The following is a 17,826-nucleotide window of genomic DNA, read 5'->3' as shown; positions in this document are numbered from 1 at the left end:
TACTTCAGATCCAGAGTAACAATTATTTTGTCCACCTTGACACAGTAAATGATACGAAAAGAAACTTGAACCTTAAAGCATTTGGCACATTGGCCTTCATAAATCAAATTACTGAGGACAGGAGATGGGATGTCAAGTTGACTCAGGCATTGGCGAGGCCTAATCTGGAGTCCTGGGTGCATTAATGGTCTCCGACCTACAGGAAAGATATCAGTAAGATTGAGAGAAAATTGACAAGGATGTTGCGGGGACTTGAAGATCTGAGTTGCAGGTTGAATAGGTGAGGATTTATTCCCTGGAGTGGAGGAGATTGAGGTGGGATTTTGAAAGGTGAAAGGTGAAAGGTGGTTTTCTCAGGGGAACATGGGGTGGCGGGTGAGGGGATCTTTTTCACTCCAGAGGCGGGGTGGTGAGAGTGTGGAAGGAGCTGCCCGGCTCAAGTGGCGGATGAAGGTTCGATTGTAACGGTTAAGAGGAGTTTGGATGGGTGCGTGGATGGGAGTGATATGGAGGGCTGGTGCAGGTCGATGGAACTGGGCAGATTAACACTCTGGAAGGAACTAGATGGGCTGAAGGGACTGCTGCCGTGTTCAATGACTATATAACCTCACAAGGATTCAGACCAGAGACGGGGTCAGTGGTCGTTTGAAAACAGTGTTGGAGTACAGGACAGACTCCTCATGGTGGCCGGTTCCCAAAGCCTTTATTCACCTCTCAGAGATACAGAAAGCAGAACAAAATCACTGGATATCTTGTGTTAAATCGTGCACGAAGGTCTCCCCGCTGATTCCCAAGGCCCTCTCTTGATTAGCTCTGCTCCTCCATATGAGTAGACACCACCTGCCCATCCACAATCTTCTCCACGACGGTGATCGTCTTGGTCTTGGTCGAGACAACGGGCTCTGAAATGAAAATAGTTAGTCAGAGATTTCATTGGACGGTCGACTGATACAGTCACCAATCAGCAGTCACAAGACCATAAGACATAGGAGCAGATCTGGGCCTTCCGGCCCATCGAGTCTGCTCTGCCATTCCATCATGATTTATGACCTTAAATGTACCAAATGTCTCAGCAGCTGCAGTTTGTCTGTTGGAAAGAATTCCACAGACTCACCACCCTCCGGCTGAAGAAATTTCTCCTCTTCCCTATTCCAAAGATACGTTCTTGTATTCTGAGGCTGTGTCCTCTGGTCCGAGACTCCCCCACTATAGGAAACATCCTCTCCACATCCACTCTATCTGTGTCCTGTGATCCTAGACTCCTCCGCTACAGGAAACATACTCTCCACTCCACTCAACCTGTGTTCTCTGGCCCTAGACTCCCCCACTGTAGGAAACATCCTCTCCACATCCACACTATCTATGTCCTCTGGTCCTACACTCCCCCACAATAGGAAACACCCTCTCCACATCCACTCTATCTGTGTCCTCTGGTCCTAGACTCCCCCACTATAGGAAACATCCTCTCCACATCCACTCTATCTCTGTCCTCTGGTCCTAGACTCCCCCACTATAGGAAACATCCTCTCCACATCCACTCTATCTGTGTCCTCTGGTCCTCGACTCCCCCACTATAGGAACATCCTATCCAAGTGCACCCTATCTTGGCCTTTCAATATTTGGTAATGTCAATGAGATCTCCCCTAATTCTTCTAAACTCCAGCTAATTCAGGCTCAGACCCATCAAAGGCTCTCCATTCATTCACCTTTTCATTCCAGGGATCTTTCTTGCGATCCCCTGCAATGCCAACAAATCCGTTCTCAGACATCGGACCCAGAGCTGCTGACAATATGTGGAATACGGTCCGACCAATCCCCTATGAAAGACGGCCTGTTCCACCCACCACTTCTCAAATGGGACCGCTCACCCCATGAGCTCAGGGATGCCGAACGTTCCAGCCTCTCATTCCCTGTCCAAAGTGTCCATGGTCCGGAGTATTCTGAGATCCAGTCCAGAATGTTCAGCACTGATTTGACACCCACCTTTCAGTGATGTGTGTACAAGGACACACTTATGCTTGTTATAGCTGGGGGTGGTAATGGGGAGAAGATCCCATTTCCTATTAATTGCTAGCAACGATGTGCGTCTCAAATAGCCTCTGATAACACAGTCACGCTACTGAGCCCAGTGGAACAGTTTCTACTGACAGGAGAAGGGGCAAAAGCGGGTCACTGGCGCCATTAAAACCAGTCGCTCTGGTCAGAAGGGGCACAGCACCCGTGGTTGTCAGCCCAACTGGAAGGAAAACTGTGATCTTAAACCTCCTGCTGCCTTGTGGCTATACCCACTCATGGGGAAGGCTTCCGGAGTAAACCCCTAGGGAACGTCACAGCTATGTAGGACCCTAGTCAGACCGCACGCGGAGTACCGTGCTCAGTTCTGGTCGCCTCACTACAGGAAGGATGTGGAAGCCATAGAAAAGGTGCAAAGGAGATTTACAAGGATGTTGCCTGGATTGGGGAGCACGCCGTATAAGAATAGGTTGAGTGAACTCGGCCTTTTCTCCTTGGAGCGACGGAGGATGAGAGGTGACCTGATAGAGGTGTACAAGATGATGAGAGGCATTGATCGTGTGGATAGTCAGAGGCTTTTTTCCCAGGGCAAAATGGCTAACACGAGAGGGCACAGTTTTAAGGTGCTGGGGGGTACGTACAGTGGAGATATCAGGGGTAAGTTTTTTATGCAGAGAGTGGTGAGTGCGTGGAATGGGCTGCCGGCAACTGTGGTGGAGGCGGATATGATAGGGTCTTTCAAGAGACTCCTGGATAGGTACATGGAGCTCAGAAAAATAGAGGGCTATGGGTAACCCTAGGTAATTCGTGAGGTAAGAACATGTTTGGCACAGCTTTGTGGGCTGGAGGGCCTGTATTGTGCTGTGGGTTTTCAATGTTTCTATGGTTTTAAAATTCAGGAGCGGGGGTCCACAAGGCATTCCTACGTTGGGTTCAGTGCCGACTGGCAGCTCGTGGGCCTTAGATGACACTCCATCCTCAGCAACGCAGACGGATTTCTAGAGGGACCCAGCGAGTCCCGACGTTGGGCTTCAGCCCAGATTCAGAATTAGGTTGAATATCTCCGGTGAAGATATTGCCGTGAAGTCTCTTGTTCTGCAGCAGATGAACAAGCAGTATACCACAGACCAACAATTACAATATGAAACATATCAATAAAATTAAATTAGTGTAAGCGGGGAGAAAAATGGTGAGGTAGCGTACAAGTGCTCATTGTCCATTCAGACATCCGATGACGGAGGGGAACCTGAAACAACGGCTGTTTATTCCTCACCACGGACGCTGCCTGACCTGCTGAGCTCCTCCAGCATTTTGAGCGCTTTACCAAACCTTCTCAGCCCGACTGCATCGCGCAGCCATGATAAAACGGCCTACTCACTTCTTTCCTCCTTGATCTCCGTCTTCGTAACAGTTGATGAGCTTGACGACTGGCCAGAAGACTGGCTCCTGAAAAACAAAGGGGACAGAGTGTGACCTTGCACAACTGGAACGGCTGGGGGTGGGAGGAGGTGGCAACTTCCAGTGAAACTTTGCCTGCCGCAGAACCTTAGCACACAACTCACATCGCATCCCAGGCAAAGCCCACCCCACCATTGAGCATATCCAGAAGGAAGATAGTAGCATCCATCATCTGGGATCCCCACCTCCAGCAACATGCTCTCTTCCCATTGCTGCCATTAGGCAGGAGATACAGGACAGTCAGGGCCCACACCACCAGCTTCAGGAAAAGTTATTACCCCTCAACCATCAGGAAGGAGGAACAGGACTCTCAGGACCCACACCACCAGGTTCAGGAACGGTTATTACCCCTGAAACATCAGGTAGGAGGTACAGGAGCCTTAGGCCCCACACCACAAGGTTCAGGAACAGTTATTACCTCTCAACCATCAGGTAGGAGGTACAGGAGCCTCAGGCCCCACACCACCAGGTTCAGGAACAGTTATTACCTCTCAACCATCAGGAAGGAGGTACAGGAGCCTCAGGCCCCACACCACAATGTTCAGCAACAGTTATTACCTCTCAACCATCAGGAAGGAGGTACAGGACAGTCAGGGCCCACACCACCAGCTTCAGGAACAGTTATTACCCCTCAACCATCAGGAAGGAGGAACAGGAGTCTCAGGACACACAGGGCCAGGTTCAGGAACAGTTATCACCTCTCAACCATTAGGAAGTGGGTACAGGAGCCTCAGGACCCACACCACCAGGTTCAGGAACAGTTATTACCCCTCAACCATCAGTTAGGAGGTACAGTAGCCTCAGGCCCCACACCACCAGGTTCAGGAACAGTTATTACCTCTCCACCATCAGGCTCCTGAAGCGGTGTGAATAATTCACTCGCCCCAACTCTGAACTACAAATCTTCCACAACCTACAGGACTCACGTTGAAGGTCTCAGCAACTCATGTTCTCGGTATTAATTTACCTTTTCTAACCATTTGCACGGTTCGCCCTCTTTTGCATATTGTACATTTTTAAATCAGTGTTTGTGACGTACAGCTTTTCATCTATTTGATTGTATTATTTCAGTTCCCTGTCAACAACGGAGACTCTACTCAGGGCAGAAGTGGTAACATGAGGGGGTCACAGTTATAAGGGGAGGAAAGTATGGGAGGGTTGTCAGAGGTAGGGTTTCTTTTTGACAGAGTGGTAGGCGTTTGGAGCACCCGACAACGGTGGAGGGAGAGGCATATACATTTAGGGCACTGAATAATCTCAAAGACACCCCAATACCCAGAGCCTGGACTGACACCATCTTACTGCCCTCTACTGTGCCTGGTGTCTTGTTTATTATTTATTGTCATGCCTGCACTGTTTTGTGCACTTTATGCTGTCCTGGGTAGGTCTATAGTCCAGTTTAGTTTTTTTCTGTGTTGTTTTTACGTAGTTCAGTCTGGTTTTTGCATTGTTTCATGTTGCACCATGGTCCTGAAAATCGTTGTCCCGTGTTTACTGTGTACTGTACCAGCGGTTATGGTCAAAATTCAATAAAATGTGACGTGACTTTACTTGAAGATAGGCACAGGGATGATAGGAAAACGGAGGCTATGTAGGAGGGAAGGTTTGGATTCATCTTACAGAGGGTTAGAATCTCGGCAGGACTTTGTGGGCCGAAGGGCCTGTACTGTTCTACGTTCTATGACTGGGTTGTATTCAGGTTCGAGTGTCGTCTGGCCAGTTGCTTACCCGAAGCCGCCCAGCAGCCGGCGATAGGTCTCAATTTCCGCCTCCAGCCTGCTCTTTATGTTCAGGAGCTGCTGGTACTCCGCGCTCATCGTCACGAGTTTGGCGCGGATCCCCCCCAGCTCCGCTTCCAGCCCGTTGATGGTCATCTGCAGCTTGTCCCTCTCTCCGCCGAAGCGCATATCAACCTCGTCCAGGTTCCTCTCCAGACAGGCGATCTGCGGGCAAGGAGCGGACGGTCAGGGGGAGCGGCGGGGTGTTTCCACTGACCGGGCCGCGCTCTCCCCAGCTGCCGTCCTTCGACAGACGCGCGGCAGAGCGCAGCCTAACACGCTGCCTCACCGCTGGGTACGGGAGTGGCCGGGAAGCGCACAGGAAGACTCCAAAATGGGGTCTGTCATGGGTCGTCAAAATTACCCGACACTGCACCGGCCCCAGCCTACCCGCCATCCACATACAGAAAGGGTCTGGAAAAAGTGGCCGGTAACACCATGATGGATCCCACCCACCGTGCTCACGGACTGTCTGTCCCACTCCCATCGGGGAGGAGGTTTCGCCAGGGCCACCAGACTCAAAACGGCCTGGTGCAGGAAATGCTCCGTGGTCCCACAGCAAGTCGTCACAACTGCCCAACACATCACCGGCATCAGCCTACCCACTGGTAGGGGGGTGAGGGGGGAAGGGGTTTGTTCACCAGGGTCCGTGCGACGACTGAGCCGGACTCAGGGACTACACGTTACCCTATGGGAATAATCAATCAATCAGTAGCCGGGTGGCCCCCTCTCCTCCCCCTCCTCCCACGGTCAGCCCAGCCCGACGGGTCACTCACAATACTCTGCAGTGTGCTCAGCTCGGTTTCCAGCCCCTGACAGCTGCGTCTCAGCTCAGTGAGCTTGGATTTCTCCCCGTCGATGGCACCCGCGTTGACGGTCATCTCTTGTTGCTTGCTCACAATCTGAAACAGTTCAAAGTTCAGAAGCTCCAGAAAAAGGCTCCAAAGACCTCATCCCCGGGCGAGTACGAAAATAAATGTGATTCGGACTGGGAAGTCTGGGCGAAGGCAGAGGACTGTGGTGAGCTGCCTATGCCCCTATGGGGGAGCCGGGCCCCAAGGAAGTATTTATACCCTATGGCACACCCCGTTCATGATACCCAGTTGATCCCTACACCACCCACACCCCAGAGATTCGGTTTAGGCAGACTAAACCAGGTGAGGATAGCGGCCGGCCTCGTGCCTCACCGTCCCCCGGAACCCCGGACCTTACCCGATTCTAGTGCCGAGAAGAGAGGGGCTCAGTTCTCCAATGGCTGAGCCAGCGCTGATCAAAACTGCCACCATGCAGAGGGTCAAGTTGTTGCTAAGCAAGTTTATAAATATCGTCAACTTATCCAGTGACGGTTTAGAGATCGGGATGGAAGGACACCGTGACGGTGGAGAAGGCGCTATTACATCATGTGGGGTGGGGCGGGGGGCCGGGGGAGGTCAGACTGGGGAGTTCAATTCTAATGGTGGCTCTAAGGCGTCTGCTCGTCCTGCCCACGATCTCTCACTTCTGCGGTTCCCTCCCGTATCCCGAAGACAGGCCTGCGGAGAGGAAAATGGGATCGGCCATGGTGAATTGGGGTAGCAGACACGCCATGGGCCGAATGGCCTGTTTCTGACCCCTGTGTTCACCTGGACTCGGGAACAGGTGGGTGGCTCGGCCGTGAGGCTCGACGGGGCCGGCGGGGCCTGTTCTGCACTAAATCTCGGAATAAGTATCCACTTACCTCCTGTTTGTACCATTCGTCGGTCTCTGCCTTGTGCTTGTTGACCATGGCTTCATGTTTTGCCCGAATGTCTGCCAGAATCTTGAGCAAGTCCGCGGAGTCTTCATCTTTGACATCGACAGAGACGTTCCCAGACATCTGAGACCTCAGGCTCCTGAGTTCCTGCAGGAAGGAAAAAAAAACTCAGCGATGTCAGCCTCCGACTCCCAGCAGTGACACGGAACAGAGACAACTCACAATGTTCGGGCGGTGACGCCCATAGCTTACATCTTCATGGTTTTTCCTGATGTAAATGAGCTCCTCTTTCAGGTTCTCGATCTCTGTCTCCAGCTGACTCCTCTCGAGGGTCAGGTTGTCCAACATCATGCGCAGACCGTTGATATCGTTCTCAACGGACATCCTGATGGTCAACTCAGTTTCAAACCTATCGAGATGGGGAGAGAGCAGGAGATTCTGGTCATCGGTGGCCAGGGCTGAAGTCGTAAGGCATTTCATGCCCCCAAAGTGTACAAGATATCTGAACCTGTACTCGCTGGAATTCAGAAGAATGAGGGCTGACCTCATTGAGACACAACGAACGGTGAAAGAATGTGGAAAGGATGTTTCCTATAGTGGGGAAGTCTAGGACCAGAGGGCACAGATAGAGTGGAGGTGGAGAGGATGTTTCCTATAGTGGGGGAGTCTAGGACCAGAGGACACAGATAGAGTGGATGTGGAGAGGATGTTTCCTATAGAGGGGGGAGTCTAGGACCAGAGGGCACAGATAGAGTGGATGCAGAGAGGATGTTTCCTATAGTGGGGGAGTCTAGGACCAGAGGACACAGATAGAGTGGATGTGGAGAGGATGTTTCCTATAGTGGGGGAGTCTAGGACCAGAGGGCACAGATAGAGTGGATGTGGAGAGGGTGTTTCCTATAGTGGGGGAGTCTAGGACCAGAGGGCACAGATAGAGTGGATGTGGAGAGGATGTTTCCTATAGTGGGGAAGTCTAGGACCAGAGGGCACAGATAGAGTGGATGTGGAGAGGATGTTTCTTATAGTGGCGGAGTCTAGGACCAGAGGACACAAGTAGAGTGGATGTGGAGAGGGTGTTTCCTATAGTGGGGGAGTCTAGGACCAGAGGGCACAGATAGAGTGGATGCGGAGAAGATGTTTCCTATAGTGGGGAAGTCTAGGACCAGAGGGCACAGATAGAGTGGACATGGAGTGGATGTTTCCTATATTGGGGGAGTCTAGGACCAGAGGACAGAAGTAGAGTGGATGTGGAGAGGGTGTTTCCTATAGTGGGGTAATCTAGGTCCAGAGGACACAGATAGAGTGGAGGTGGAGAGGATGTTTCCTATAGTGGGGGAGTCTAGGACCAGAGGACACAGATAGAGTGGATGTGGAGAGGATGTTTCCTATAGAGGGGGGAGTCTAGGACCAGAGGGCACAGATAGAGTGGATGCGGAGAGGATGTTTCCTATAGTGGGGGAGTCTAGGACCAGAGGACACAGATAGAGTGGATGTGGAGAGGATGTTTCCTATAGTGGAGGAGTCTAGGACCAGAGGGCACAGATAGAGTGGATGTGGAGAGGGTGTTTCCTATAGTGGGGGAGTCTAGGACCAGAGGGCACAGATAGAGTGGATGTGGAGAGGATGTTTCCTATAGTGGGGAAGTCTAGGACCAGAGGGCACAGATAGAGTGGATGTGGAGAGGATGTTTCTTATAGTGGCGGAGTCTAGGACCAGAGGACACAAGTAGAGTGGATGTGGAGAGGGTGTTTCCTATAGTGGGGGAGTCTAGGACCAGAGGGCACAGATAGAGTGGATGCGGAGAAGATGTTTCCTATAGTGGGGAAGTCTAGGACCAGAGGGCACAGATAGAGTGGATATGGAGTGGATGTTTCCTATAGTGGGGGAGTCTAGGACCAGAGGACAGAAGTAGAGTGGATGTGGAGAGGGTGTTTCCTATAGTGGGGGAGTCTAGGATCAGAGGACACAAGTAGAGTGGATGTGGAGAGGGTGTTTCCTATAGTGGGGTAATCTAGGTCCAGAGGACACAGATGGAGTGGATGTGGAGAGGATGTTTCCTGCAGTGGGGGAGTCTCGGACCAGAGGACGCCGAGTGGATGTAGAGAGGATGTTTCGTGTAGTGTGGGAATCTAGGACCAGAGGGTACGGTTTAAGAACAGAGGAAGGTCCTATTAGATGGGAGATGAACCCTCATTTACTATCTGGTTCTCCACCCCTGCACTTGGATGAAGAACGAACATTTGCCCCAGAAGACTGGACGGTGACTATTGGATCCAATCGGGGACAGGGTTAGAAACCAAGTCGGAGGTTTGAGAGGAGATTAACTCCTGTTAACTCATTACAGGCCGAACTCCAGAATTCGCTGCATACTATGTTAGAAAAGCAAGGAAGATGTTAAATTCTGGAGCCAAAAAAAGAACACAAGCATCATCTGTGGAGGGAGATACAGTCAACCCTATATGTTAACAATAGTCTATGTCATTTTTAGCCACACAACACACTCTGCAGATTTGAGGGTTTTTTTTAGCGGGGCTGGGGGGGGGGGGGGGAAGAATACGGTGTGTCCATTTCCAGTTTCTTTGCCCCATGCTCCAGCCCAGTAGGTGGCGGTACTGGACCTCCTGCTTGTCTGCCAGTCGCCGTAAAACTTCCCGAGAAGCAGACGACGACCTGGAGGACTAATTCGGCCCATTGTCCGCCCTCCAGTAGAAGAGGGAGGGGCGGAGGAGGCGGACCCGGTCAGTTGGACCTCAATACTCGCATCGGCCGGCTCGGTACTAACTTGGTCTTGAAGTCTTCCGCCGCCAGTTTGGAGTTGTCCACCTGGAGCATGATTCCGGAGTTGGTGAGGATCAATTCGTTGATCTGTGGGAGACAGGCGGTGAACATGGACTGGGTGGAGCATGGGTGCGTGGGAAAACACAGGCGCACTGTCCCGCTCGCTTTCGGTGTCCAAGGTTAAACCCTGACATTCAATTACTACCTCTTTCCTCCCAGCCCCCGACAACCTCAGGGCTACGTCCTCCACCAACCCCTCACTACTCCACCCTTCCGTTACCCGCGCCCTTTCCACCTGCCCCTCCGCCCTCCTCTTTTCTCCACCCTGCCCTTCCCTCCACCCTCTACACACGACAGCCCTTCCCTCTGCCCTCTCCACCAGCCGCTCTCTCCTCCACCGTCCGTTCCCTCTGACCTCTCCACCAGCCCCTCTCTCCTCCATCCTGCCCTTCCCTGCGCCCTCTCCACCTTCCCTCCCTCTCTCTCCCGCACTCCGCCCGTCCTTTCGCATTCGATCCTCTTTGCCCCGTGGGCTTTTTGCGGGTCCTCCCGCTCTCCCCCTCGCACGGAAACTGAGGACACGCTGCGTGGTCGCCGGAAGCGCGGTGTTACTTGCCGACAGCCCCCCGCCCCACCCCCGACACCCTGGTGTTGGTCAAATCCGCAAATGGCGCGTCTCGATGGCCGATTGAGAAACAGAGTCAATCTTTAACCCCTGCCCCGGCCTTCCCCCATTCTCCACCAGCCTTCCCTCGCACCTAACCTTCTCCCCTCTGCAGAGGGCACAGCCTCACAACAAAGGGACGGCCACTTAGGACGGAGACGAGGCGGACGGCTGAGGCGGCGGCGGTCAGGTTGGGTACCCACGAACGGGAGGATCTCATGGGCGGCGAGGAGCCTCTTCCCTCCGCTCGCCCGTGGGTCACCCTTGGGCAGGGTTCCTAACCCGCCTTCCCCTCTACCCACCCCACCAACACTGACCGTGCTCACGGGAAGCCATGGGGACAGGTGGTGGACGGTCCTATGAGCAGCCGGTGCGGATCACAACTCCTGGTGATGTGACCACTGACACCAGGCAGACACTCTCTGAACGGTATTGATAATTGTTGGGGGGGGGGGCACCCGCCGTGCAAAGACATCTCCCGGAGGGTTCAATGGCCTCTGTAACTTTGCAAAGGTGCATTTGGAAGGGGCAATAGATTAGCCAGACTGTAATGGCGAAACACACTCAATCGGCCGAATGGGCTCTTTCTACCCGTGATGTAGAAATGGCCATCATCCTCCCACCCTGACCATCTTCCCCTCCCACACACACAGACACACACACACACACCCTGGGGAGGAGGTGTCAGCTGTTTATTCCCGGGCTCTTACCTTTTCGCGGAGGTTGTTGATGGTGGCCCAGTACTCGCTGTAGTCGCGGTTGGCGGGACCGGCCTGTTGGTAAAACTCCCGGATCTGAAGCTCCAGTTCGGCGTTGGACTTCTCCAGGGAGCGCACCTTCTCCAGGTACGCCGCCAGCCGGTCGTTCAGCGACTGCATGGTCTCTTTCTCGTTGGTCACGGCGGAGGAGGAGGAGGAGGACATGCTGAAGCCTCCTGCGCCGCCGAACCCGCCGCTGAACCCGCCGCCGGATGCGGACATCAGGCCGGAGCTCATTCCCAGGCCGGCGCCCAGGGACGAGCCCATGCCGTAGCTGGAGACTCGACTGCTGGACATGCTGCCCTGGCCGAAGCCGGACATACTGCTTCCACGCATGCGTGAGGGGGTCCCGGTCAAGCTCCGGGATCCCAGGGTCTGACGCGAGGTGCTGCTGGTGAAGCTGGATTGCATCTTGTTCCTCAGCCTGCACGAAGGCAATGGTGTGCGGACACCTGCTCCTCGCTTCTTTATATCCTCATCCCGAGACTGCCACCGCCCAGAGAAAACAATGTGCTGGGCGTGGAGCCTGGGGCTCTTTGGAGGGTCCCGAGTTACGGCGGACACACCCAGAGTCCGAAACACACGACCCCACCGCCTCCCACGCCCGCGGTGCAGGTCTGATTCTTTCTGCAGCTGAGAGAGAGAGAAAAGTTTCTTCAAGTTTAACTGTTCAAGTGCAAGTTTAATTTTCGTTCAACCATATTCCCGAAAGCTCCAGGAGCAGGGTGTGGAGAGGGGGTGGAGGGGTGGAGGTGGGGGCGGCGGTGAACGAAGGAGGAATGTCATGGCGAGGCACTGAAGATGTCACGGTGACGCACCGCAGAGCTCGGTTCGTGACGGCGACTCGGAGCGCTGGACCCGGACTGGCCGAGGTCGAGAGCGGGGGAATTGTCCCTGCGCGGCGGCCTTTACCCCACTTTTAAAACCCCCCCTGCACAGATTTCACACTGTCAGTGGATTCTTCACAAAGCCAGCAGAATACTACTTAACGCGTTCAGTGTGAATGTTAGATGCAGAACGTGTATTCTTGTCCTGGTGAGGAGTCTCGGCCCGAAACGGCGTCAGTTTATTCCCCTCCATAGAGGCTGCCTGACCTGCTGAGTTCCTCCAGCATTTTGTGTGTGTGTGTGTGTGTGTGTGTGTGTGTGTGTGTGTGTGTGTGTGTGTGTGTGTGTGTGTGTGTGTGTGTGTGTGTGTGTGTGTGTGTGTGTGTGTCTGTCTGTCTGTCTGTCTGTCTGTGTGTCTCTGTCTCTGTGTGTGTTTTTAAACCAGTTGCTCCGGGCAGATGGGGCTCGTCTGCCGCGGTTGGCAGCTCAGTTAGGAGAAGGAAAACTGATCTCAGAACTCCCGCTGCCTTGCGGCTGAACCCACTCGTGGGGAGGGCTTCGGGGGTGAACCCTTGAGGAGAAAAATCCAGAGCTGGAGTCCCTAAGGCAATCCTCCGCTGACGGGCAACCCCTGCGATGCCGCGGTTTGCAGGCTGTATCGGTCTCGGCCGTTCCTGCGTGGATAGGGGGAGCTCGCCGCACGGGCAACAGCTTGTTCTCCGTATCGATGAGCCCTGGCTCGCGTACTGGCGTGTTACGCGGACAGCCGGGGACGCAACGTTCATGGTCAACCCCGCCCCACAGTTCTTCTGAGAATGGGTGCTCCCTCAACCGGAGCTACGGTTAATAGTAGTAACCCCACTCCGCACACACACACACTTTCGGAGGGGGGGGGGTGGGAATTCACAGGCAGACCAAAACATAACGCTCCCCGGCCCCCGCCGCTGCCACAGCGTCCCGATCTGCACGAACCACAAGTACCAATGCCTCCAGCAATAATGATATTGCTTTTGACAAAGACAGATTTTTAAAAAAATCATTATGTACAGTCGAATGCCCGTAGTTTAACACTCCCTGGGACGGTGGGCGAGGAACAACAGGTATTAAAAATCTACACACAGCAGACGGATAAATCTTCAGAGGACATATTTTCATCAACGAAAACTGGCTTCAACACTCCACGCGAGCATGCGCAATTCTGATATGATGTTCACACACCACAAAACTGAAATGGAAGATGAAGGCGTGATCACTTCTGGAGAGAAAGTTCACCAATGGAAGAGCATGACCCTCCATGGTAGACATCTCCACCACCTGAGCGGAGAAGATGATGACAAGGACGCGTCGAAAGCCTCTGCTCAGTGTTGGAGACCTCTGCCCGGAAACTGAAGGGTTCCTTCAGCCAATGCAGGAGCGAGGTGGTTAGCGCAAGAAATGGTCAAAGGTACATCATAAAAGACCAGCAAATTCAAGATGGCCAGTGTAGAAAATGCCAGGAGAAACCGGAGACGATCCGACAGATTACAGGATCCTGTAGCAGTTTAACTCAATCTGATTACGTACACCGGCACCATCAAGTGTCCGACGTCATTCGCAAGAATCTTGCCTTAAAATGTAAACTCACTAAAGACAGCACACCTTGCTATAAATAGAATCCTGATTCAGTTTTAGAGTCAGAGTCTTACAAATTATATTGTGACCGATCGTTTACTACAGATAGGACAATCTATAATAACCGTCCAGATATAATATTACAGGATAAACAAGCAGGAAGAACTAATTTAATAGATATAGCCATTCCAAGCACACACAACGTACAGAAATCAGTAAGTGAAAAGCACCAGCAATATACTGAATTAAAAGAGGAAATTGAAAGACGATGGAATATGAACAGGGTGTACATTGTCCGAGTAGTAATATCTACAACTGCTATCATCCCAAAGTCACAATTACATTAAACAGTGAGGGCCACTCAGTGATATCGATGTAAATCTTCAGAAAGCCACAATACTAAACACCTCCAGAATAGCCCGAAAGTTCCTTGCAATTGAGAAATGAGTCTGAGTGGCTGTGTCCCTACCTCAGCTTCTACCAACTTGAGCTGAGAGAAAAATAAAAAGCTATAAAATTCGCGGATGCTGAAGTCCCTTATTCAACCTGTCTCCACTTGATTCAGCATAGGACCAAGCGGAACCCCAGACCTTACTTAACCTGAGGAATGGACGTTAGGACCCGGCGCCGGAGCTCTGAATGCGCAGTGTTTCTGTTTACGAAAATAATCACGACCACGATTGAAAATAAAGTGGAAGTTATAAAGCGATCGGAAAGAGTGGAAATGCCATCGGTCATTGTAAAAATGTGAGGCTACTGTCGGTCAACGTTCGTAACTTTTTTTTTAACTTAGCGGCAGCAGTAGGTTCCAATACAAGATAATATTGAAAAGATAAAGAAATGAATTACAGTATATATATATATAAAGTGGTTAAACTAAAAAAAGCGTAAAAACAGAAATAATAAAAATAGTGAGGTAGTGTTAGTGGGTTCATTCTCTATTCAGTAATCTGACGGCAGGGGGGAAGAAACTGTTCCTGAATCGTTGAGTGTGTGTTTTCAGGCTCCTGTACCCCCTCCCTGATGGCAAAGGGGAAGAAGCTGTTTCTGAAGCGTTGAGTGTGTGCCTTCAGGCTCCTGTACCTCCTCCCTGATGGCGGAGAGGAAGAAGCTGTTTCTGAATCGTTGAGTGTGTGCCTTCAGGCTCCTGTACCTCCCGCCTGATGGCGGAGTGGAAGAAGCTGTTTCTGAATCGTTGAGTGTGTGCCTTCAGGCTCCTGTACCTCCCGCCTGATGGCGGAGGGGAAGAAGCTGTTTCTGAATCGTTGAGTGTGTGCCTTCAGGCTCCTGTACCTCCCGCCTGATGGCGGAGGGGAAAAAGCTGTTCCTGAATCGTTGAGTGTGTGTCTTCAGGCTCTTGTACCTCCTCCCTGATGGTAACAATGAGAAGAGGGCATGTGCTTGTAATGGGGAGGGGGAAATGTCGGGTGTCCTTAACGATGGATGCCGCTTTTCTGAGGTATCGCTCCTTGAAGATGTCTTGCATAGCACAGAGTCTACTTCCTGTGAAGGAGCTGTCTAATTTTACAACTTTCTGTATCTACTTCAGGGCCTTTGCAGTAGAAGACCGCACAACCCCCTCCCCCCCACCAGAGCAGATGGGGTCTGAACGCTCTCCACAGTACATCTGTAGAAGTTTTCAGTTGTACAGAACCAAATCTCCTTAAACTCTGAATGAAAGATCGCCACTGCCTTTCCTCCTTTACAGCTGCATCGACATATTGGGAGCAGGTTAGATCCTCGGAGTCCTCGGCACCCAGGAACCTGAAACTGCTCACGCTCCCCACTTCTGATCCATCCACGATGATCGGTCCGTGTTCCTTCGTCTTACCCTTCCTGAACTCCACAATCAGCTCTTCTCTCTTACTGATGCTGAGTGCAAGGTTGTTACTGTGACGTCACTCAACCAGCTGGTGTATCTCGCTCCTGTGTGCCCCTCTCGTCTCCACCTAGAGCCGGTGTATCCGCCTCCCTGATAGTTTTAGGGATTGAATTCCACAGTTCAGGAGCGCAGTTCGGAACAGCAGGCCTGCTGATTATCTTCAGGAGGGAGATGGTTTAACATTTAAGGGACCAGCGGAAGACCTGGGAGCTCGAGCAGGATTATAAAACAAAAATGATTCCGTGGTGTGCTCCGGTCCTGGCCCATTGAGAGCTTTAAAGCAATGGCGGTGTTCAACCCACAATGTTGCCTCCTCATCCGACTGTGCCCCAGGCGGGGCGTTCTGCACTCCCACCACTCTCTGTGTGGGCCCACTCTACCTGTGCTCTATGTGTAAACAAAGTTACCTCTGACATCCCACCTCCCATCATTTCCCCCAAACACATTAAAATCTCGCCCTCTCTATAGTAATTCCACACACCCACCATTCTCTGAGTAAAAGAAAAAGTTACCTCTGACAGTCCCCTCCCCCCGTATACTTTCCCCCAAACACATTAAGATCATGCCCTCTCCGATTAGTAATTCCCAGCCTGAGAGAGCGCTGCCCACTCTATCTTTGCCTCTGCTCGGGTCTACGCCTCTCTCATCCTCTTTCACTCTAAAAACCCCAGATCAGTCAACCTGTCCTCATCCAGAACGCTCTCTGATCCCGGCAAGTCTCCCCCCGCACCCTCTCTCTCTCTCTCTCTCTCTGAAACCTCCACGACGTTCCGGGAATGTGGTGACCAAAACCGAAATCAACGCCGGTCTAACCGGAGTCTTATGGATCTTCATCCTCACCTTGACGTTCTTGAGCTCAAGCCTCTCCCCCACCCCTCCCCCCCCCCGACCGCGACTATGAGAGGCCAACGTACCACTCGTCCTCTCAACCGTTACCAAACTGTGCGGCAACTTTGAGGGTCCCCCCGGACGCGGATGCCAATATCCCTCCGCCCCTCCACGCTGTCAGGAATCTCCTCGTCCCCTTCCTACTCTTTAATTGCCGGACCCGGGAAGGCTGGTGCCGGCGTGGAGAGCGTGTAAGGTTTTCATAAGTCACGGGTGACGACGGGACGTTGACCAGACGGGACTGAGCAGTCAATAAGCGGGGCCATACAGCGCGGGAAACAGGCCATAGCAACACGTTCAACAAGCCGGAGGAACTCAGCCGGTCGGGCAGCATCCGTGGAAAGGAGCAGTCAACGTTTCGGTTCGAGACCCTTCGTCAGAACTGAAGAGGGAGGGGGCAGGGTCCCTGTAAAGAAGGTGGGGGGAGGGTGGGATGGAGAAGGCTGGAAGGTGACAGGTGAAAAACCAATCAGAGGAAAGATCAAGCGGTGGGGGAGGGGAAGCAGGGAGGGGATAGGCAGGAGAGGTGAAGAAGGAATGTAAAGGGAAAGCACTATGGGTAGTTGAAGAAGGCAGAATCATGAGGGAAGTGATAGGCAACTGGAAGAGGAGGCAAGGTGAAACTGGGATGGGGGAATGGAGGAGGAGGGAATTAACAGAAGTTGTTGAATTCAACTTTCATGCCAGTGGGCTTGGAGACTACCCAGCCGGTCTATGAGGTGTTGCTCCTTCTACCGGAGTTTGGACTCATCATGGCAGTAGAGGAGGCCATGTATGGACATATCTGAGTGAGAGTGTGGAGGAGAGTTGAAGTGAGTGGCAACTGGGAGATCCTGTCTGTTGTGACGGACGGAGCGGAGGTGCTCGACGAAGCGGTCCCCCAATCTGCGTCGGGTCTCACCGATGTAGAGGAGGCCGCACCGGGAGCATCGGATGCAATAGATTACCCCGACAGACTCACAAGTGAAGTGTTGCCTCACCTTGAAGGACTGTTTGGGGCCCTGAATGGTGGTAAGAGAGGAGGTGTAGGGACAGGTGTAGCACTTACACTTGCAGGGATAAGTACCAGGTGGGAGATCTGTGGGGAGGGACGTGTGGACCAGGGAATCACGGAGGGAACGATCCCTGCGAAAAGCAGAGAGGGGTGGATAGAGAAAGGTGTGCTTAGTGGTGGGGTCCTGTTGAAGGTGGCGGAAGTTGCGGAGGATAATATGCTGGATCCGGAGGCTGGTGGGGTGATAGGTGAGGACATGGGGAACACGGTCCCTGTTGTGGTGACGGGAGGATGGGGCGAGGGCTCAGGTGCGGGAAATGGAGGAGATGCGGGTGAGAGCCTCATTGATGACGGCAGATGGGAGACGCCCGTTCTTAACGAAAGAGGACATTTGGGATGTCCTGGAACGGAAAGCCTCATGCTGGGAGTAGATGCGGCGGTGA

At 52.6% G+C, this 17,826-nt stretch overlaps 1 protein-coding gene across 1 annotated transcript; it reads right to left on the bottom strand.

The window, feature by feature from the left end:
• Positions 1-705: 705 nt before the first annotated feature.
• LOC140741547 (keratin, type I cytoskeletal 19-like) lies at positions 706-11,609 on the bottom strand. The gene is made up of 8 exons (XM_073071850.1): positions 11,134-11,609; positions 9,764-9,846; positions 7,234-7,390; positions 6,967-7,128; positions 6,026-6,151; positions 5,200-5,414; positions 3,392-3,459; positions 706-902 (listed from the first exon to the last, which is right to left on the bottom strand). Exons 1-8 carry the CDS (start codon positions 11,590-11,592, stop codon positions 808-810), a joined length of 1,365 nt encoding a protein of 454 aa, XP_072927951.1. The 5' UTR covers positions 11,593-11,609; the 3' UTR covers positions 706-807.
• Positions 11,610-17,826: the final 6,217 nt, after the last annotated feature.

The sequence above is a fragment of the Hemitrygon akajei genome, chromosome 18 (assembly GCF_048418815.1).
Source record: "Hemitrygon akajei chromosome 18, sHemAka1.3, whole genome shotgun sequence".
NCBI lineage: Eukaryota > Metazoa > Chordata > Chondrichthyes > Myliobatiformes > Dasyatidae > Hemitrygon > Hemitrygon akajei.
Note: the sequence above shows the minus strand (reverse complement) of the source record. Positions and strands in the feature narration are given on the sequence as shown.

Coding starts and splice junctions, on each gene's coding strand:
- LOC140741547 (XM_073071850.1), bottom strand. CDS start 11,592: ATGCAATCCAGCTTCACCAGCAGCACCTCGCGTCAGACCCTGGGATCC. Junction 6,152..6,966: donor ACGAATGGTACAAACAGGAG/GTAAGTGGATAC, acceptor GAACTGTTTCAG/ATTGTGAGCAAGCAACAAGA. Junction 903..3,391: donor GGAGATCAAGGAGGAAAGAA/GTGAGTAGGCCG, acceptor TTTTCATTTCAG/AGCCCGTTGTCTCGACCAAG.